At 38.8% G+C, this 23455-nt stretch overlaps 2 protein-coding genes across 3 annotated transcripts in view; both read left to right on the forward strand.

The window, feature by feature from the left end:
* The window catches only part of TPD52 (tumor protein D52), a 119277-nt gene extending 106067 nt beyond the window's left edge, over nucleotides 1-13210 (forward strand). For both annotated transcript variants that reach the window (XM_029222573.1, XM_029222572.1), the window contains exons 5-6: nucleotides 7313-7361; nucleotides 11440-13210. In XM_029222573.1, the coding sequence (XP_029078406.1) occupies nucleotides 7313-7361; nucleotides 11440-11559 (169 nt within the window). In that variant the 3' untranslated portion in view covers nucleotides 11560-13210. The remainder of the gene's footprint in view (nucleotides 1-7312; nucleotides 7362-11439) is intronic.
* Nucleotides 13211-17259: 4049 nt separating this feature from the next.
* MRPS28 (mitochondrial ribosomal protein S28) overlaps nucleotides 17260-23455 on the forward strand; it is a 100724-nt gene continuing 94528 nt past the window's right edge. Inside the window, exon 1 of the mRNA XM_029222575.1 lies at nucleotides 17260-17504. Coding sequence (XP_029078408.1) covers nucleotides 17289-17504 — 216 coding nt within the window. The 5' untranslated portion in view covers nucleotides 17260-17288. The remainder of the gene's footprint in view (nucleotides 17505-23455) is intronic.

A 23455-nucleotide genomic window follows, 5' to 3' on the forward strand; every position in this document is an offset into this window, starting at 1 on the left:
TAATTGTACTACATTATCAATAAGTTAGCACTTGGGATATAGATATTTGCTGTATGCCTTGGGTGGGTGAGTAAGGAAGAGGAAGAGGAAGGGAGGGTAGGGGAGAAGGGGAGGGAGAGGGGGAGAGAGAAGGAGGGAGAGGGAGAGACAGAGACAGAGATAGAGATGTCTATTTTTGACGCCCTGACAATTAGGTGTCAGCGGCAGGGAGGCCCTTTGGGGACAGACAGCTTTTCCCCAGGTGGTATGTTCATAGTCACTCCTCTCCTGTTGGCTTGTTTTCTACACATACATGGCAAACGCTGACTCGTGCCTTTACTTTTTTTTTGAGAGAAACTTTAAAAGAGCCTTCTCATTTCACTTGCTGTCAGTGTAAACATCAATTTTCATGTTATTAATAGCATGCTCTAATAATTCAGTAGCCTCATTAGTCAAATATTTCTGATATATTTAGGAGGAAATGTAATTAACTTTGCCTTTATCTTCAAAGGAAATTTCGCCTTTTTTTTTTTTTGCGGTACGCGGGCCTCTCATTGTTGTGGCCTCTCCCGTTGCGGAGCACAGGCTCCGGACGCGCGGGCTCAGCGGCCATGGCTCACGGGCCCAGCCGCTCCGCGGCATGTGGGATCTTCCCGGACCGGGGCACAAACCCGTGTCCCCTGCATCGGCAGGCGGACTCTCAACCACTGCACCACCAGGGAAGCCCATCCTTTTGACGTGTGTTTCTTCACGTAAACCTCTAGATATTTTTTTGTTGTTGTTGGTTTCGGACTCATTAAAGTCATTCCAGATAATTCCATTTTGCTGAAAATTTCTTTTTAAAAAAAAAAAATTTCTACCACTTAATAGGAAAAGAAATGACCTCTTTTCTCTTGTTGTAATAGAGTACCTTTTGATTTGAATTTGAAAAGCTTTAATGAACTCTTCTACCTTTTATGCCCATATTTCCTAATTTTAGTTACTGCAATTATTTATTCATTCTTTCACTCAAAAGTATTTATTGAATGGCAGCTTTGTGCCAGGCACTGTTCTAGACTCTAGGGTTCAAGTTACCAACCAAAATAATAGCTGGGTGAAATTTGAAAGCTTTAAAGAAAATAATATAAAATGAAATAAATATTAATTTGTGTTTCAGTTAAAGCCATCTGTAACAATAATAATGGTGAACTGTGTTTCAGGCATGACTACGTATAGCAGGTGCCATTATTTTTCTGATTTTACAGATGAGGAAAACTGAGACACAGAGAGGTTAAGTGACTTCCTCAAAGTCATACAGCGACGTGGCTGAAGGCCAGGACTTGAACCCAGGCACACCCGGGTTCAGGAGCCTGCACCACCCTCTGCATTGTTTTGCCTCCCCAGAGCAGTGATAGTTTAAGACTTAGGCCCTACAGGCACGGTCCAGCAGTTCCTTTGGTTCATCACCTATGATCAAGAGATTATTTTGAAAAAATAAAGGGGATAGTAATACATAGATAAGCTTTCAGACATGTTGACCGTTAACTCTTCTTTCTCTATCTTCTGTTTACTACTTCCTTCCTTCTTCTTTTCCCTCTACCCCTCCCCCTTTCTTATTATTAGGTATGAAAAGATCAGACACCTATGTAAGAAACAAGGAAACTTTAAAAACTCAATTCAGCTTTTTAAAAGAATAACTTTTCCAAAGTAAGAGTAACTATTAGATTGCAAAGTACTTTGTGTTTTCTGAGTGAGAATCAGGTTGCCCTTTTTGATTTTTTTTCTCAGTGTTTTGAGGAACCCAGATTTACATTCCTACTTTGATTATAGGTTACCTTCTTTGAGAGCCAAAATCAAGCTGGAAAAAGTTTTCATAAAGTTTGCTTTATAAATGCTAACTAATCCTCACGATATATCTATTAGAGCCAATTCTGGTCCAGTACCAACATGGCTTTGTGCTTTTGAAGTTTTCCATATTATGTTTAAACTTCATAGATGGTAACAGATCCTCACAATATATCTGTTAGAGACAGTTCTGGTCCAGCAGCAACGTGGCTTTGTGCTTTTGAAGTTTTCCGTATTGTATTTAAACTTCAGTGATATTAGAGATGATGTGTACGTTGAGGCAAGTTGAAGCTTGTGTAACCTTCCGTAGAGAAGCTAGAAATGCAAGGACAGCTGCCCAATTGTTAGATTACAGACTAGCCACCAACAAAGTGGAATTTCATTTAAATAGGGATTGTAGAGAAGTTCAGATAACTGGGTGGACCTGAAATTGATATGTACTCCTTGTTCTTCCTGCTGTAACGGCTACCTCAAAAGTGGGAACACCTCGACTTTGTATTAATTTAACTGATTTCATTCTCTGTTCAGTGGGTGTATTTTTAATCTTTTCTTATTTTGAAATGTAAAACATACAGAAATTCAACTCAGCAATTCATCACAAAATAAACACCTTATTGTAATCATTTCCTTGCTTTTTCCTGTACATTCCCACTTAAACGGATTTAGTGGATGTATCCTTCATGGTACTCAAATATTTAAATTCTTTCTCTGCCTTAACTGTTAATTGAAACACAACACCAGCAAGGATGATTTTGTCATGATCCTGTAAAGACCCTAAAGTCCTTTACAAGAGATGCTGCACTGTTTCTTAGAATTATCAAAGTGTTCATTTTTAACGTTCTTTAAGTCATATTATAAACGTCATTGGCACCTTCTAGGTGCTTAATAACTTAAAGGCCCCAAATTATCATTTCTATCTTGGTTTTCTTGGAAGTGTATTGGTAGTCCTTTCCTATGATAATACTGTAAAAACAAAATATTTTAAAAAATTGTCTGTATTTCCAACATTATTGTCTTCTCCTGACTGTTTACCCTGTTTGTCAGTTTCCCCCATTCTCCTGATATCCCCTTGCACTGATGCTTCACCAACCGTCCTTCTCCTCCTGCCTAATCCAGGGAAGATCCCTTGATGAGTCATTCATAAGCTCTCCACTGCCTTCTTATGTTAATTCTCCATCCCCTGATAATTCCATGTGACTTCGTTGACTTTTATAATTCAGTTTTTCAACTTTTATGACCTCAGGACTTGTTTCTTATGTAGGATAATCCTGAAATAATTTTGTGCGCTGCATGTGGAATTGATAGTCAACTTGATGCATCTACAATTCACCTTTATGATCATTCTTTTCACTCTGCATTTGCCCTAGTCCCTTTTAACTAGTTTGTAGGCTGTTTAAAGGGGCACAGTATCCACAAATTGGCCATTGGAGGAAATGATCTTTTACAGATCTTAGGGAGATCTTAGGGAGAGTCAGTGACTAGAATTAACTGTGCATTTCTGATATTTATACTTGCTTTATCCACCCATTTTCTCATTTTGTTGATACTGTTGAATTCAATGTGTGAGTCCTTCGGACAAACAATTTATCACATGTTCAGCCATTAAGCACCTTCTTTTGCCAGAATTTGGTAATTTCTGCCAAAATGTTCTAGCAAAGTCTTTTGGTTAGGAAGAATAGAAAACTATGTGACTTCGCTCACCTAAAAAGGGAATGTGTTGCATAGAATGAAAGTTCTTTTGGAATCCAAGGAGAGGAAAGGAAGCAAGCCCAGGCCCCACCCAGATTAGTCCTGCTCATTGAAAAGCTGTTAGAAATCAAGGTAGCTTCTAGAACCCCCAAAAAACCAAGAAACCCATTCCTCTACCACCTGAGCCCTCTTCCCTGAATGCTCATCTCTCCTTCATTCCTTCTACCTCTCTCTGTGCTTATATGCAATTCTTTCTTTGGGAATTGGTTCCCTCTGCATTCTTGAAGCTTGTACCTGGTCCCCCCAGATGTCTTCCTCAACATCGAACACTATATGACTTTCTGGTTCAAGTACCTACCACTAACTGACCGGCGGTTTAGTGTTCTAATTACGAAATCCCAGGATAGGAATCTTAATTATCTCAAATCAAATTTTTTTTTAATTTGGTCTAAACAAATTGTAAATTACCAGGAGGTTAGCTCTGGTGGGTGGACCTCTACTGATCCAGTTATTATATTGGTGATGGTGGAAGGTGGTTTTGGGAACGTGACTTACAGAGGCAGCTTTTTCAGAAGGGTCCAAGGAAGGGCAGGTAGCTTTTGGAGTTCTGGTATTGTAAACTAAGAAAGGTGATTTTTATTGATCTCTGTCTTTAAAATATGGATGCAGCACACTGCAATAAATCAAGCAGGAAAAGAATTAGCAAATTCCTCCCAGAATATAGTCTTATATCCAAGGTATCTACCATTGTGATAGGAAGAGAGAATGCTGAGCTACAATGGATCTTTTCCTGTATTGTGTACAACATTAATTACGAAGATGTCCAAATATTTTACTGATTATTTGACCGTACGAGCTGTCAGCTTCTTTTGATTCATATCAAGATCATACTCCATACTAATGCAGAACTAGATTTGAGGAGCTGCATTGAAACACATTGTCATTTGTAACAACGGAATCTTGGAGAAAACTAAATCATAAACACACACAGTATTTAAATATAATTGAGAATTGAAACCTTGGACTGTCCAGCTTACCCCAAAATGCTGTGTCAGCGATCAGAATGCTTATAAGCATGTTAACAGTATCAGCAGGGTGCATACAGTGACTTAGTGAGCCCAAGAATTGAGGTACTTTCATCTTGTGAGGTGTTCTCTGTGGGAGATGGCTGGAGGTAGATAACCTTGAACCTGAATGGTCAGTGAACTGCTTTGCCCTTGAATAAAAAGCTGGTCCTTGTAAAACAGGGGATCAAATGTTATTTGAATGGCCTATAAGAACATTTAGTTTGAGATGAAGTACAGGTGTCTCTTACTAGAAAACTGGATACGACTGCCACTAAGAAGTGACATGTAATTTTAAAGTCACTTGAAGTTGTCAAATAGTGACTTTGAAACCTTCCTGTTCTGATAACAGGTATGTGGGAGAAAAACGACTGCAGGAGCCCTTCACTGGTCTCGCGTGTGTTTGTGTGTGTGCTTCATGTTTTGAGGGGAGGTGGTGAACATTGGATTAGGAGCCTTAAAGACCCAAGTTCCATTCACGATTGTGCTGTGACCTGTAAATTATTAACTTTTGAGCCTTGATGCTACATTCATTACAGATACTGGTGAAAGCACTCGACAATTTTCAAAGTGCTATAAGAATGCAAAGTTGATCATTAGCTCTATTAACTGCTAGAATTAAATTGGCTCATGAATAAAAGTAAATTATGTTGAAATAATTGTGATCCCCTCCACCTCAAAAAGCAGGTAATACTTCATGGTGCCAGAAGAACAAGCTCCTAGAAAACTAAGTTTTGTTTGCTTTTTATAATGTCTAATCACCACTTTACTAACTCCATTTCTATCTCTTTTTAACGCTGCCTCTTAGTATACGCTCCATTCAACACTCAATTAGCATGCCTGCTATGAGGTAAAGTATATTTTTACAAAATGTAGTTGGTCTGATGTTTTCTTATTTTTTTTTTTATCTAGATGTTTAACTTGAACTGTTCTGGAGTAGGAGCTAGAATTCTACTCTAAACAAGCTGTGAAAACTGTCACCAGTTTTCAGTTGCTCTTCGTAACAATGTTAGGTTGGTGTAAGAAATCCATTAAATGTTTGCGATTAGAAAAAGGAATGATCATTTCTTCTTTGTTTTGTAAACCTGTTAAATTGTTTCATATGTGGAATCTGTTTAATTAAAAAAAAGTGAACAGTGCTCATCTAATCAACCTTCTGTTTTCATGGATGTAGGTGTCCCACCTCCTCCGTCTGCATTAGTTTTAGTTACAATCCCCTTTTCTTTCTTTTTTTTAATTAATCAATTTTTTAAATTTTATTTTTGACCGCGTTGGGTCTTCGTTGGTGTGCGCAGGCTTTCTCTAGTTGCGGCGAGCGGGGGCCACTCTTCATTGTGGTGCACGGGCTTCTCATTACGGTGGCATCCCTTGTTGCGGACCATGGGCTCTAGGCACGCGGGCTTCAGTAGTTGTGTCGCGTGGGCTCAGTAGTTGTGGCTCACGGGCTCTAGAGCGCAGGCTCAGTAGTTACGATGCATGGGCTTAGTTGCTCTGCGGCATGTGGGATCTTCCCAGACCAGAGCTCGAACCTGTGTCCCCTGCATTGGCAGGCGGATTCTTAACCACTGAGCCACCAGGGAAGCCCCCCTTTTCTTTCATCCTCCCCATTTCTACTTCCCTTATCCCACTGTGACATTTGGAGCCAACTGTGCTCTGATTCTAGTGTCCTCTTTCATCAGTAAGTACTTGCAAGTGGCACATTCTACGACCTCACCTGACCTCTCTATAGAGGCAGAGGATTTTTAACTATACATGCTTGGCTTAAACTTTAGTGTACCTCAGAGCTACCTGGAGGGCTTATTAAAAGCCTCTGCCTAGCAGGCCCACATTGAGTTTCTGATTCTGTAGGCCTGGGGTGGCTGAGAATTTGCTTTGCTAACAACTTCCGAGGAGCTACTGATGCAATTGGTCTGGGGACCACACTTTGGGACCGATTGCCTGTCCCCACGATGGGAAGGAGGAAACCCCTTGTTCCCTTCTTCTCCTTTTTCATCATGGTAGTAGGAAGGATACTGGAGGTCAGGTGGATAGTATAAAAGCTTTGGAAACCCAGGTGGGAGCGGCACAGGTGCTGTGATCCTCCTTAATTCAAATGGATGAATGTGAAGTCACAGGAGAGGCTTCCTGTGGGCTTAGAGAGCTTCTGTCAGTTGGGGCAGCTTTGTGAAGTGGCCGAAGCCACATTTCTGTACTCCTCCCTTCCTTTTGGTCTCTCCTCTCCCTGTCTGTTATGCTGCTGCTGGGAACCAGCATCCCTGGTGTGGAACCTCCTATGGTTTGCTTGTCCTGCTTAGGTGATGTGGGTTCATGTAGAAATCTTGCCAGGCAACATGTGAATTTAAACATGAGTTCTAGTGTAGCACCTTGACCAGAATGAGACTGATCCAACAGTGGCATTTTCTTATACCGTGAAAAGTTGGTTGGGAAAGTGACAGACTCAACGTTGTACCTGACTTTGTTCCATCTCTTCACACATGTACTTGACTCTATGTATATGTCTAAGACTGGCTCTGTTCAAGGAATTGAAAACATCGTTGTAGAAATCTTAGAACAGAATCGATAATCTCACATAATAAAACGTTTGTACGTATGCCTGCACATCTATGGAACAGGTGTCACATATGGTATATGTGTTCTTTTGCTGATTGAGAATAATGGCGAAGAGGAATACAGTCAGCTTAATAATGTTTTCAAAATTGTTGGCTTTTTTGTTCAGTGTTTGTAATTTACTATTTGTTTTCCTTTTCTCTCCATAGAAACTCCCCAACATTCAAATCGTTTGAGGAAAAGGTTGAAAACTTAAAGGCAAGTAGAGAAATGAACAGGGTCTTTTGTGTTATCTTGTTTGGTGCCTTAACTTTCTTTGGTGTGGGTAAATTATTCAAATTAGTATTTCCTTCTAAAAATAGTTAAAGAACTTCAATAACTTTCTTTACATTATTTATGGATATTTAAGATGATGTATACTCTTTTAATCAATTTTTTTGAGTGTATATTGAGCATGGCCAGCATAAGTGCTGAAAAGAAATGTATAATTTTAAAGAACAATAGTACTTTAGAAGTTTGTGCTGCTTTTTGCATTATTCAAATACTTTTGTAATTGGACAAAATTTAATATAAATCTTACTGTGGAAAATTAAAAGCAATATAGAAAAGTACAAAAAATAAAACACAAAAAAGTGGTCCTACAACCCACAGACAGTGATGTTGTAGGACTGTGCTGTTACACTTTAAAAAAGAATTAACCAAGAACCTGCTGTATAAAAAAATAAATAAAATTAAATTTAAAAATTAAAAAAAGAAAAGAATTAACCATAAACATGTTTCTGTATCATTCTTCTTCTTCAGTATTATGTTCAGTGGCTGCTTACATAGCCTTATAATGGGTATTGTTTGTTCAATCCTTAATTATTGGACATTTTTATTATGATGATGATGCCGTGGTGATCATCATTGATAATTCATTGTTTTATTTTTTTATTATTTTTTTTTGCGGTACGTGGGCCTCTCACTGTTGTGGCCTCTCCCGCTGTGGAGCACAGGCTCCGGACGCGCACGCTCAGTGGCCATGGCTCACGGGCCCAGCCGCTCCGCGGCATGTGGGATCTTCCCGGACCGGGGCACGAACCCGTGTCCCCTGCATTGGCAGGCGGACTCTCAACCACTGCGCCACCAGGGAAGCCCCTATTTTTTGATTGCTTTGATATTGGTGAAGGTGGACATTTTCCCATAATAATCAGCTTTATTAATTTGTAAATTGTATTATCTTCAAGATTATATTCAAAACTATAAAATCATCAAGGATCACAAATGACCAAAAATGTTGTTTTGTTCCCATCCACTGCCCAGACTTCTCTACAGAGAAGTGCAAAGCCCATATGGTCATTGCTTCCTAAACAAATTCTGGTAGTTACTGTGGTTATTTTCTAAGGGTTAAAACTAATATCTTAAAATGTTTTATATAAATCAGCTTTAAAATATTCATATTTTGTCTTTTAGAATTGTAATTGAGTCACTTGCTTTTAAATATATCTTTTTAAAATTACAGAATCAGGGTATGCTTACAGAAAGAAAACCAAACACTGTATCATGATCTGAATCTTTTTTTCTTGCGCATACAAACGCCTCTACCCACCTTTTCTGTTTCTACATAAATGTATAAATGTTTTTCAAAAAGGAATCACACTGTACAAACATTCCTACAGCTTGTTCGTTCAACCCCCCTAGCACGATTGCTCTAATGAACCCACAAGCGCAGGCCCCTGTTCTTTTTGCTCACTGATGCTTCTCCAGGGCCTAGAGTAGTCCTTGGCATATCACAGCTACTTAATACATGTTTGATGAGCAAAAAATACATCATAGTGATTCTTTTTTTTTTTTTTTTTTGCGGTATGCGGGCCTCTCACTGTCGTGGCCTCTCCCGTTGCGGAGCACAGGCTCCGGACGCGCAGGCTCAGTGGCCATGGCTCACGGGACCAGCCGCTCCGCGGCATGTGGGATCCTTTTGAACTGGGGCACGAACCCGTGTCCCCCGTATCGGCAGGTGGACTGTCAACCACTGCGCCACCAGGGAAGCCCCATAGTCATTCTTTTAGGACAGGACCAGAGGCCTGCTTTATCCTTATTAATGCCTAGTCAGGTGTTTGAAAACAAACTGTACGTTGCAAGAAGTCAAGGTTTTACTCTGATTTAGTTCTCAGTGTTTTAGGAATATCATAGCCTCTCCTTGAAATCTACCCTGAGCATTAGTTTTTTTAAATGACTAGCTGGAAAACCAGGAAAGCCTCAGTTCTTTTGACACTGAAGAAGAGGAGAAACTTCCAGGTCATTTACTGTGTACTTTCCTCCTGAGTATATTCAGACTCTCTAAATTGTAGTGAAATCAGCTTTTTAAATATGACTGGGCACCATTCAAATAAAAATGTTTTTTTTAATAGTATAGTGTATTAGACAAATATCACCAAGGAAGCTGTAAAATATAATTGTGTGCTTGGGAGGAAGTTTTTCTAACTTACATTGATATTCAGTTAAACATCGGGTCTACATGTACTTACATTTAGATTTTGGATCGAGTCATTAACTGTGATTATTGAGCATTTGCCATGTGCCGGGAGATGAGTATTGGGCACTGGAAATACCATGGTGAGCAACAGAGACACAGACCCTTTCTGAAGATGTTTAGACAATTAAATGGCCAGTGAAAGTAAACACAGGGTAAGGTGCTATGACAGTGGAAGTCAAGGCTGCAGGAGGATAAGTAGCGGGAATTTCTGTCATGCTTGGCAGGAGGGAAGGTCAGAGCAGGCTTCTCAGATGCAGTAATGTAAATGGAAACCAAACCTTTAGGTTGAGGGGAATGTTTGAAGATTTGGGGCCCCTTTGAGGAACAGCAGGAACTTTGCTGTGCTGTGGGGTACTGAGCAGGAGATGTAGCTAGAGAGATGGGCGGGCCACGTTAAGGAAAGTGTGGGAAGCCACTGGAAGATTTTAAACAACCTGAGTCGCACATTCTTCTGTGCATTTTAGAAAGATCACTGTCTGCCCTGCAGAGCTAAGGGGAGAGAGACTGGAGAAGGAGACAAGGTGGGAGGGAGGCATTGTAATCCAGGCCAAAGATGTTGGTGTGGTGAGTTGAGCTAGTGCCAGTGGGACAGAGTTGAGAGATATTTAGACTTTACAGGTGACACAGAAAAATTTAGTGATCGATTGGATGTGGAACAAGATAGGGAAGGACCAAGGATAACTCCAGGAGTCTGACTGGGAGTTACTACTGACATTCATGGTCTTAGAATAGAGAAGGGACCAGTTGTGGGGAGGAGTTGTTTTAGACTTGTGAATTGCAAGAGGTCTTAACATTTTCTTGTAATTAAGGAATGTTTTAATAAATTTAATAAATATACAGTGGATACAAGTCATGCACATTTTTCATGCAATTCAAAGATTTTAGATGGGAGGCCAAGAAGAAATGAGAGAGAAAATTTCAACGAGATTCCGATTGTTAATGAATCTGTGGCCAGTCAAGACTGAGCTAAGAGCAAGGTCAGATGCAAGCCCACTGTGAGTTGCATCCTTGATCATTGACTGGTTTCTTAATGTTAGTCAGCTGTCCTGTTGGTCAGTCATGAGACGTAACGGGGGCAGGAGAGGGGGTGACGGTGGGCAGGAAGCATAGATTCATCAATGTCACTAAGGATATGTAAGGGTTTTGAAAAGCATACAATAGTATACAAATGCGGGGCAGATAAATTCATTCAAACAAATATTTATTGACAGATTTTCAGGCCAGATAACTTGGAGTAGTGCTTCACAAACTATAATGTGTATAGGAAGCACCTGGGGATCTTGTTAAAGCCTGGATTTCAATTCTGCAGATGGAGATGGGGAGGCCAGTCTGAGGTTCCAAATGTCTAACAAGCTCCCCGGTGATGTTGAGTCTCTAGGTCCATGTACCACTCTTTAAGCAGCAAAAGGTTAGAAAGTTTATGCTGTAACTGGGAAACATACATATATTTCTTTCCTTTGTTTTACTCAATAATATTTCACAAAGTGTTATCCAAATACAAAGAGAGTTCAGTTGATACTTTAGCATAATAGGCCTTACAAAATTCTTCAGACAACCTTCCCCATGAAGAACAATAAGCAGATAGGGGAAAAAAGTGGAGGGGTAGAATTTACCAATTTGAATATTTCAGCACGGAAACTGCATAAGTTTTTCTGTGAGACCGCATGGAACATTACAACAGTACTAAATTCTGTACAAATAATCACTGAGCTCTTAGGCTCCTGATTTATTCTTCAAAGTAAAATTTGAGTTACTTTATGCAGAGTCAGCAAAGTTTATGTTTCCTAATGTCTCTTCCTTTTTGAACTTTTATTTTAAAAGTCTAAAGTAGGAGGAACCAAGCCTGCTGGTGGTGATTTTGGAGAAGTCTTGAATTCGACTGCAAACGCTAGTTCCACCACCACGGAGCCTCTTCCAGAACAGACACAGGAGAGCCTGTGAGATTCCTACCTTTGTTCTGCTACTCACTGCCAGATGCTGCAAGCGAGATCCAAGCACATCTTGTCAACATTCATTGCCATGAATTTCCACCAGATGTGCTTTTGTTGAGCTTTACATATTCCTTTGACCAAATAGTTTGTGGGTTGAACAATGTAAAAATATCTTAACCTCTATTCCTGGGAAACACCCTTTTATGTGCATTTAAGGCCCTTTATTTAGAAAATATCATTATAAAAACATATATAGTACCTGGAGATCCTCACTAGAATGATCTAAGAAGCTGTGGGTTATCATAATTGCTTTCCTACTTTACAAAATTGCTCTGGATCTGGGATACCAGTTTGATCTTTGTCTTCTATACAATTTTCTTTTTTCCTCTTTGAATCTCTGTATATTTGACTCCTAGGTAAGATTGTTCTTTCAAGTTTTCTGTATCCTGGTTATTAAAAGTTTTGGCAAATTGTTCTTTGCCTCCAAGGGAAGAACTACCAGGTACAAAAAATATTTTCAGATAAATATTGTTTTGGAATAAGTTATCTTACATCTTGGGTGTTTGAAGACACCAGACTAAATATTCAATTTATTATAGTTTTGTAAGTGACAGTATGCACAGACAGTAATTCAAAATCCTAGGCGACTTGAGAGTGGAGCCCTCACATCCTTGTTTATCACCATCTGTGACAGTAACCATTTCAGTGTCATGGTCATTATGCGTCATGGTTATTGTGCCACTTATAGCTACTTATTTTGCACCAGATTAAAATTTTAGTTTTGGAATAGACTGTAAGTTAATGTTCTGAATCAAGCATATTGTATTATCAATAGGTTGAAATATGAACACTGTCCTCAAACATTCAGTTCAAAAGCCTGAAAGATTTTTAGATCTAGGTAGCTGAAAAGTGCTAAAATCAATCGCATTAGGGGAACCATTGTTGACTTCATTTAATTCATTTAGCAGCATTTACAGTAAGAAGCACACATGACTAATATAACTTGAAAAAATTTTATACTAAGGGGTTGGTGATAACTCCTGAGGATTTAATGCATTAATAAAAATCAACTCATCATTTTCTACTTACTTGTTTTCAGTGTGTTCGAAATTACAAAATGATACTGTAGATATTGCCCCCTGCTTTGAAAACTGAGTGTCAGGGCTGAATGAACCAAAGCCTCTGGAAGTATCTGCATGGAGGCCAAGGTACTCTATTAATTCTAATGACTACTTACTCATCACCATCTTTTCCTTATGCTGTGTATGGTTATGGCCTACAATGTTGTATCTGTTATTTATCAAGTTGTGATTGTTTTATTATTGTTTATGCCAAATGTTAATTGCCAAGCTTGGAGTGACCTAAAGCATTTTTTAAAAGCATGACTAGATTTACTTTGGGATAAATTATCTTATCCAAATCTGAAAAGCTACAAGTGTTGATTGTTATAAAATATTGATAACATGCTGCCATTCTTGATTGCTGGAGCTTTTGTTAGCACTTCAGATGCAACTGAAACTATGCTCTATTACATGTGAAAAGCTTAATAAATTGTGTATATCAGTAGTATAGGTCTCAATATTTATTATGAGACCAGTGGTCTGGAAACAGCTTGTTGTGTTACATAATCAACCAGTATCTATGCTTTAAAAAAAAAAAAAGACCGTTTTTTACCATCTGCTTTAAATCACTGCTTCATGGTATTAGACTACCATAAATTATTTACTTGAAAAGGCTTTAAGGCAAAGGTTGTTGAAGCATTGTCATAGAGGAGTCGACATGTAGAAATTTGTCTTTTTATAGAAGTATCATGGTTACTCAACATAGCTGTAAAATTATTTTTTCAACCAGTTAGTCTTTCAGTTGTTTTTATCACATCTTCTTTTCATCACATTGTTTCTTGGATGTCCAGCCCTATTGTTGTCTTTTTAACAAAGCAAAGTGGAGAAGATGGCAGTTTCTTTAGTTGAGTGAAATATCCTCAAGTCTCCTTACTTTATGAGAGAAATGATAGAACTAGGGTTGGAAGGTGGGATGGGTGTATGTGGGTATTGGTGATGGTTGTAAAAGAATAAATTGGAGAATCACTTTTCTAGACATCTACCTACACTTAATTTAGAAATGATTTAATCTATTGCAGAGTACTCTGCCTCTTAAAAGCAACAAAACAGTAGAGGGACGATAAATTTAGAAAAATAAACATCGACTTAGAAATATTATTCCAAGTAGTCTTTGTGGAAGATTCAATATTATGAATTCACAGATATTTAAGCAATTTAGAACACAGTAATTACTAAGAACAGCAGAGAGGGGTCCCGGTCATTCTACTGTGTTTTGTGTTTGACACTGGAAAAACATAGCAACAAGAGTGAAATCTCAGATATTTAAGGATTCAAGAAGTGTGACAGAAGAAAATAATTCCTGAAATTATCCCCTTCTTACAAAGGAACTCCTTAATTTATGGAGTTTATGGGAAATAAAGCAAGAATTCTCATACCTATGAGGCCAAAGTAATCAATGGAAGAGAGGAGAAACCATTGGATTATCCTAGTAGTAACTGAAACTACTGAAATAGAGAAAAAACATGTTGAATTTGGACTCACTACTTCTGGATCTGTTAAGGAAAAGATAATACTGTCTATTTTTTTTTGTATAGTATTTGAAAACAATAAAAATTCTATAATTTGGGCATGGGTTCTTTTGTATTACCTATCTGCTGAGGAAAGTGGGTAAATCCATTCATTATACAGCTTCTCTCCAGACCCTTCATATCCTGGGTATAGAAAGAACCAGGAGCAGCTGTATGGACTCAGTGTATCAAACAAAAACGCTACATGCTGACTACAAAAAGACATTTGTAAGTGACTATTTGCTGTATTTGTGCCAGAGAGGCTGCATAAGGCCCTATATCAGGATTGCATGTGTTTCTTTATAGCTCTTAAGACCCAGATGGAAAATCAGATTTTTGCCCATAATGAGGAGATGTTTGGCCATTAATTAGTGACTGTCCCATTGTAATTGGATTAATTATAGAGATCATATTGGTTTACAGTTAATAATAAAGCATTATCACTTTTAAGTAAACCTACAATACACAGATTTCAATTTCCATGTTCTGATTGTGAAATGAAAATGAACCAAAATCAAAATGAGCCAAAAGAACTCACTTTTAGCTTGTGAGCCCTGAGAGGGCAGGGCCTGCATGTGCCTATCACCTGCCAGGATTTTACTTAAATAAAACGCTACTTGGTGACTTTCACTTTAACACGCTTCATCTCAATGTGCTTTCAAGTTTTCCCCTTGGTTTCTAGAATTAATTCTTTTCTCATTTTCCAGTTTGACTATTCTCTGGTATTCTCTTCTTCCAACTCCTTAAATGTTATTGCCTATCTCTAGTAATCTTCTACACAATCTCCTTAATGATTGTATTCATCTCTATGGTTGAAATGACTGTCTTTACAGTAATACTCATATCTTTCCGGTGTATCACTAGCCCTATCTTTATTCCAGGTTTTCATGCATGTTTGAGAGGCATGAACTTCTAAATCTCCTTCTAGTCACCTCCACCTAGCCACTAACAGCCACTGTTTATTGAGCTTTTAGTAGGTGTTGGGCATTTCACACCCATTTCCTTTAATTCCTCACTCAAGGATGTGGTGCTGTCACCATTTGATAGATGAAACCACAGCCAGTAGACATGGAGCCAGAACTTGAATTACTTTTTTATTCACTTGTCATCTGCCATTACTAATATTTTTAAAAAGCATACTAACAATTTGAAAGCTATATGGGAAGAAAGAAGCTTGTGTTTTTAATAAATCAAGAAGGAAAGGGTGGTTCAAGGAATACAGCAGGATCAGAAGTGCCATGATGTTGAAATACTGCCATTAGGGTTGTTTTTACAATTGGCACTGATACAGGCAAGGACAGTGTGCAGATTCACTCAGTCCTTTACCCTCTCTCTCATTTGATGCTTCTGATGCTCTACCAAAGGCAGAGAACTAGGCATACTTGAAGTCAGTTGATGCAAATTTACTCTTATCCATTAAAAACATCAGGATTTGTCTCCAAATGCATTATCACAGTACTGAAGGAATTTATCATCTGGCTGAGGTAGGACACGAAGATAATACATCTACTGAATTTTAGAGCTGGTATATTAGTAATCCCATTTGTTCTGTAGATGCTGATTTAGTTAAGTTTACAAAACACTTCCTTAAATTTAAGACAGAGGCTAATAACTTGGTTTTACGTGAGGAAACCAAATCAGCAACATTAAATTGGCTTCCCTGTGATGAGGACGGGAGGTCGAACTAGAGCTAAGAACACTGGTCAACACCCTTTACAATTTACCACACTTTTTCCTGAAGGGAAACAGAAGTAGCAAGAGCCATAAAAAGTAATGCAAAAATATCTTCGGCAAGACTGCATTAATGGTCAAGGGAAAGACACGGTTTATGTACCAAAAGGGAGAACTCACCTGGAGTAGAATTTATCTTAAGCTCTCCACCGAATTTAAGGACTGCCGAACAGGTGGCTAGTAATAAGTTGTGTGTGATCCATACAGTCATGCACCATTCTAAGGTTAGTGCACTTCTAGGGTTCTGTCTATGCAGTTGATGAGAACATCAGAGTTTTAAAATCCACAGTCAAAAGCATTATTGGGAATTCCCTGGTGGTCCAGTGGTTAGGACTGTGCGCTTTCACTGCTGAGGGCATGGGTTCAATCCCTGCGTGGGGAACTAAGATCCCGCAAGCTGCGCAGCGCGGCCAAAAAAAAAAAGCCTCAGTCAAAAGCATTATTAAAATAGGGGCTGTAGTCATACATAAAAATTCCTTCTGTCCAAGTACTTGTAAATGAGCTGGAAAAGTGCTTGCTACCTCCCTCCAGATAACTGCGCATTAATATAAAAATGCTGGGTAGAAGCTGGGTGGACAGCTTAATTCATAAACACTTCAAGCATGGAGTTAGGCTCGGTTTTGAAGAAGGTGGGCAAATTCTGGCAATTAACATGGGGCGGGTAGGGAGAAAAGCATAAGTGAGGGTGGGCCTCTGGTGGTGTATGTTTTGGCATTACGAAATTCCTTAATTCCCTAGAAGGGATTGTAGCTAAGAAGTGACCAAAAATGTCTCAAGTTAATATTTTTGTAACGAAACTTAGATCCGGGATTTCACAAATGTTTGTGCCCTACCATGTGCCCGCTGTCAGGTATTCAACAGCAAAATTCCTGCACTCAGAGTTTACAAATCGAGAGAGCAGACGCTAAACAAAAGTACTACTAAGTAAACTACGTGGCATATTGTCTGGGATTCCAATTCTAAATAAGATAGTCAAGGAGAACCTCGCATTTGAGCAAAGACCTGAAGAGCGGTGGCGACCAGAGAGACCCTTGGGGCCATCTGGGGCAGACATGCAGGCGGCGGGGCCAGCAAGAGTCGCATTACTAGAATTTACAGCAGTGCAGGCGCAAAGGGCACCCGCGAGGGCGAAATTGCTCCGAGTCAAAGCCCTTTCCATGCAAAACTTAGCGGGTCGCTACTAGTGGGGGACTTGAACCACTAAGGATTTAGTCCCCCAATTTTACCTTAAGTCTCTCTCACACCACCCTTCTACCTTACACCGATTAGGCCACGCCCACCGGCCCACAGTGCTCCGCAAGTGGGCGGACCTCTCATTGCCCCGCCCCGTGACCTGCACGTTCGCGGAAAAGCCAAAGGTCAGAGGTTGTGGAGCCGTCATGGCGGCGCTGTGCCGGACCCGTGCCGTGACTGCCGACAGTCATTTTCTGCGAGTGCTTCTCTTCTTTCGGCCCTGTCGAGACGCAGGCACTGAAAGTGGCTCCGGAAGCGAGAGTTCTGATTCCACGGAGCCTAGGCCGCGCCTAGGCGGCTTCGCGAGCTCTTTGAAGCGGCACTCAGAGCTGCAGCGGAAGGCGGAGCTCGGGCGGATGAGAGTGAGTTGTGGGGGCTAAGCCAGCGACGCGTTGGCGGGCGGGGCCCGCCGTTGTGGGTGGAGCCGGGAGCCGGGATGGAGCCCGGCGTAGGGGGTGGGCCCGGCAGGGTGGGTGGGACCGAGAGGCGGGGACGGGGCCCGGCGTAGGGAGTAGAGTTGGGGGTCACGGTGTGGCTTGTCCCACCTGCTGGCCACTTAGAGCAGAGCGTGTGGTGGTGTTTTTCTTCCGTTTGTTGTACTTTTGTACAGTCTCTACATGCTGGGCGTGCGCTGCCCACACTGCTTTGCACGCGTCTTCCACAGGCGAGTGCTGGAAGGGAAACCAGCAGCGAGCGTTGCTGGTGACGCGCCTAGGGCGACTCTTGGGACTCCGAGTAAAGTTGGACTCACACTGGGAGAGGCAGGGCCCTCTGCGCCTCTTGTTCTACCTAGTAGCTGCAGTGTGGACCTTAGTGTCTGGCGTACCAGGCTCATCATAAATATTTCTTAATTCAGTGGAGAGGTGAATCAGAGAATTACTGTCACTATGAACTTGAGCAAGTAATGTAACCTGTCAATGCTTCACTTTCCTTTTCTGTAAATGACCTTTTTTAAAAAAAAAATCCATCTGTCCGAGGCAATAATTTTGTAAAATGCGATAGAATTACTAGATAAATAAAATGGAAGAAATAGACGAAAATACAAGTCAGATTTTTTGAGTCAGCGGACATGAAATTGGATGTCTGGCAATATTAAACTGTATAAAAATAAACTGTCTCAATTTCTGTACTCATCGCCTTGGGAACCAGTACCAAACAGTTTACTGATGGGTAGTGTCGTGGGTTATAGAAAACTGCCCAGCATCTAGCACAGTGCTTGACTCTTAGTGGGCACTCCATAAGTGTTTGCCCAATGCGTGAATGAATGAATAGAACAGAAAGTGCACATTTGAACTTCAGGACAATCTGAGCAGTCTTTGAATTGAGATCTTTGTGTGACTGCTCACAAACGGTTGTATAAGTGAGGATAGGACAGGCTTGAGCATGTGAATTAAATGTGCTACTCCAGAGTAATAACTGAGGAAGAACAATTGTCAGAGTAATAAGAAAACTGAAGGTACCACATTAGTTTTATTTTAGTGTTTATTGGAAGCTTTCAGTACTTTTGTGACATATTTATGATGAGGAATATGAGTAGTTGTTAGGTATTGATGTAAAGATTCAACTTTGTGAAAAATCTTTCACTTCACTCTTTGAAATTTCTGGAACTATTTAATTGAAGAGTATCCTGAGATTACAAGCTGAATAAAGTTTGTCTTTATTGTGTGATCAGGATTTTTCAAAAAAAATTGTGAAGTATAAAAATAGTATTGCAAAAGGAGCATGTAAATAGCACTGAAGGTTACTATGGGAAATATAAAAGCCCCCTTTTTCTTTTCCTCACTTTCTCAAAGCTGGAAGGTGTATTTTTATAAATGCATACTGCTAGAGATTTTATGTACGCATATATGAATATAAGCTAATTATATATATATATACTTAAAAACGTACAAGTTTTGAACTACATTATTAATGTTTAACAATGTAAGCTCTGGATTCAGACAGACTTGGTTTGAATTCTAATTTTTCTGTCATTTACTGGCTGTGTTTCCTTGGAAGGTTACTTGATATGTGTATCTTCTTTTCCTTTTTTTGTAAAAGGAAAACCTGTCATGGGATTATTATGAGATTAAATGAATTCATTATTTAAACACTTAGCACAAGTATCTGATAATAAGCACTCAGTATATTTTCATTGCTGCTGCTGAAAATTGCTATTCTCACTTAAGTATAACTTTGAATATTTTTCCTTATCATTATATATGTGTAGTGTAGTGTACTTACTGCTGTCCCTAGGTATCCACGGGGGTTTGGTGCCAGGGCCCTCTGCCATACCAAAATCCCTGGATGCTCAAGTCCCTTATATAAATGGTGCAGGTAACCCTCTGCGGCTCCCGCATCTGTGAATACAGAGGTCTCACTGTATATCTCATTGAAAAAATACTTGTTTGGTATTCCATGGTGTGGATATAGCATAATTTATTTAACCAGGCCTTCACTAATGAGCTTCTAGGTTGTTTCTGGGTTTTTTTTTCCCCTTAATACAGACAGTGGTACAGTGAGCATTTACATTTTTTTGCTTATTTATGGGATATATACTAGGTCAATGTGTACACACAGTTTGAGTTTTGATACATACAGACTGCACACTTCCACTTACATGACAGTGCCTGACAGTGCATGACAGTGCCTGTTTCCTCACCCACTTATACATGTGGGGTATTATAAGTGGATTTTCTTGGTAGTGGACAGTCAAAACAAAATACAAAAGTTGGGAACTGGAGTTGTTTATCTCTCACCTCTGATACCAGTTTGTAATTTTTATCAAAATAACTGCATGTTCACATTTTTTGACTTAATAAGTAAATGCTATCAATTTGAACTCATAAAATACACTTATACCAACAAAATACTACACTTAATGTTATATATATTGGGGTTCTATGTAAGATTTAATTTGTAACATGGTTTCTGCTTAAAAAAATGTTTTTAGAAGGTAAACAGTTTGCTGTTCCCTAAACAAAGCATTATTTCTTTACCTTTGCTCTTTCCCCTAGAATTAGCTTCCCTGCGTGCAAATTCCATAGTAAAAATCACCTGTTCTTTTAGGCCTTTGTCATTTCACCAGTCAGGTGAAACTCCTTCTGAATGTCTTGGGGCTTTGTTTTATGCTACCTTTATTTTACACACATAACTCTTAAGTTATATTAGAGCCATTTGTGAACTTGTTTTATCCCGTCTCCTAGATTGTAATTCTTGAAGGTCGGGATAGTTTTTTATTTACCCTTTTCATTCCTTGCATAATGCCTTACACATAAGTAGGGATTTAATATATATTTTTTGATATGAATTGGAATAAGATTTACACAGTTTGATGTCTGAATAACTATAAATGAGAAATAACATCTCATGTTATTGGATTAAAATGTATATATACATAGGAATGAAAGTTGACATCCTACCCATTGGTTTAATTCTTACTCTCAAAGTGCAGACATGTATATATATGTGCACCTCAGAAATAAGTGATATTCAGTAAGAGCCAAGCAAGTTATCCTTAAAAGGGACTTTCCCCTGCAGGCAGGAATTTAATCAAGGACAGTTCATCGTGAATTCCCTATCCTAAAATTTCAGTGAGGTTACCAGTTAAAGGAATCTCAAGTTTAAATGACCTGAAAGGCCATTTACTCATCCATGCTCACTTATCCATTATCTTTTCCTTGATTCATTAGCTTTAAGATTGGTTTATGCATGTATCTCTTTAAGTGTTTTTTTGTTTATTTTTTTTTAGGATGGGACCAAGTCCTTTTCATTTTTGTAACCAACGTAACACATACTTATGAATACAGGACGTGGTAAATGTTTGCTAAATACATTTTTAAAGTTAAATACCTTTTTTCTTTTTTTTTCTTTCTTTTTTTTACTATTTTAAAAACTTTCACCCTTTTATGTCACTTAGACAATAGAGATTTGTAGAACCTGTTAAGCCGATGGAGAGCTATGGTATAGTGAAAGATCCACCTTATAGCCACAGGGTGGCAATAGTTGAGCAAAGAATTGGTTTTCTGCTTTATGAATATTACTGTTTCTTAACAGTAGAGGGGGGCATATTACTTTTCAGCACATTGATAAAATGGTTTGCAAGAGTTTTTGAGGCTACACAGAATGTTTTATTTTTTTAAGATGGAGAATAACATTTTATTTTAGCTTATTTATATAGAATACTGATGTTATACTTTATAGTTTCATTTTAGCAATATATTAGTTTATGTAAATATTTTTAAATGTTATTTTTTACTTTTTCATGAATATTTCTTATCGGCACTTTTTATTTCAAAATGCTGGAATATTCCAGAAGATAGAATATTTAAATCAGCTGTTTTGTCCTTTCAGAATACTGGGAAAATCCAAAAAATAGCTTACTTGAAGGATTTGTTTCAATTCTCTTATTTTTAGTATAAGTTTTAAGTCTTCTAAATTCATAAAATAGCAGTATTATACAGCTTTATTTAACCCTTTGTTTTCTCACTAGTTTTATATTGACAACTTAAAAATTACACAAATGTTTTAAAAACTAATATGTAAAGGAATGATGAAAAATATTTCTGGTTTTAACCATGGTGCTCCCTGGTTTTTACATTAGAGAATTTTAGGAGAGTTATCTCCAACTAATATATAAAACCTTCTGAAATGTCTAGTTTCACAGTAGAGTCTAACATTTTCAAAGCAGGTTTAGAGGAAATGACCAGTTAATATAAAAACAATGAAAGAGTGTATTGAGGTAGATATAAATCTCTAGGAAAAATAGGGTTTTTAATCAACAGCTATAATATACCTATAAATAGTACTATGCATTTCCTACAAAGAAAAGATGAATATATTCTGTATGTATTTTGTTTTGTGGGTGGTCATATGCTCTGATCATACGCAATCAGACTCTTAGGACTTCTCAAGTCAGCATTAGCTTTCACTAGTTGAATATCTTTCTTAACTCTTATTTTTGCTCAGGCATCTCACTCCCTTCTTTTAATGTGTTTGGATTTTGCTTTGTTTTTTCTTTTAAAGGTTATATTAAGATTTTCTCTTTTGATTAATTTTTCTAATGTGATTACAACTCTTAAGTTTGTTTTTATCTATAGGTATTAAATAACATAGGAAATAAAGGAAACTATCACATTTGAATGGAGCCTGGTTTGTAGGGATTTGGGCCTGCACCTGGTAAAATGCCTAGTTGGTCAGTAGTCTGGGACATGTGAGATACCTCCCCTACCCCTAAGACAGAAGCAATCCCTGCTGTCTTGGCAGCTTTGTTCTTGAACCCACTGAGGAGGTGAGCAGGAGTGGCTGGGGAAAGAGGTTGACTGACCTCCACATGACTAGTTATCTTATCCCTTGATTATTAAGATTCTTTTCTGCAGAAGAAATGATTCACATTTATTTTCTCACTCTGTCCATTCTATCTTCCTATCTCTTTCCCAGACCTTCTTGTTATCTATTTCCCAGTCATGTTCCTGCTAAATCCCTGACCATCCAGCAAAATCATTAGTCACTTCACACGAATCAATATAGATCCCACCTTAGGCCATCTCTCTTTCCAGGCAAAATGATCATTCAAGTATATGCTCAAAGTCCTTTACTGCTGTCATTCAAAGGTACTCTAGCTCTGCACTACTCTTCACCTAGGGAGGTCTGTCAGAATCTCATTCTACGTGTATATACTGCCACTGCCACATCTGCTGGGTTGTAAAACTCAAGTAGCAGAAGAGCTTACCTGATAGCCTAGACCTTTTACAGAGCCTTGTATTGTTCTGGGCACCACTCAAAACTGGCAACTTTTGGGGTTACTTGGTAAAAGAGTTGAAGAAGCATGTCCAAATGAGGTATTTGTTGCCTACAAAATTCAAAGAGACCCACTAGGCATTGAGCTTCTTTCTTAGTGGTAAGAAAGGGTAAGTTGACGTAGCCCAGACCATTGGCTCCCTAGGAATTTCACTAAGGCCCAGTATTTTTGTGGGATTTATTTCCCACCCACTGGCATATATGTGTCTTACCATGTGTCAGGAGGAGTTGCAGCTTTCTGCTTCCAGGTCTAATCAGCATATGAAATGGAGCAGCATGCTGTCCAGTGGAATGGAGTGGCAATCAAAGTCTTTGTAGACTAGATTATGGCATAGAGCTAGAGAATTAATGTAACCTGGAGGTATATAGTCTTTACTAGCAGGTCTAGAAAAAGAAAGCATTTGTTAGATAATTATTGCATACCAGGTGCTGGAGGATATTTGATTTGCTCCAGCCGTGAAATGACATCTGGAATAGCTGAAATCGGAGTTACCACTTGATTAAGTTTATGATAATAAATTGTCATTTTCTAAGA

The sequence above is a fragment of the Monodon monoceros genome, unplaced genomic scaffold (genome assembly GCF_005190385.1).
Source record: "Monodon monoceros isolate NGI ecotype Baffin Bay Population unplaced genomic scaffold, NGI_Narwhal_1 Super_Scaffold_14, whole genome shotgun sequence".
Classification (NCBI taxonomy): domain Eukaryota; kingdom Metazoa; phylum Chordata; class Mammalia; order Artiodactyla; family Monodontidae; genus Monodon; species Monodon monoceros.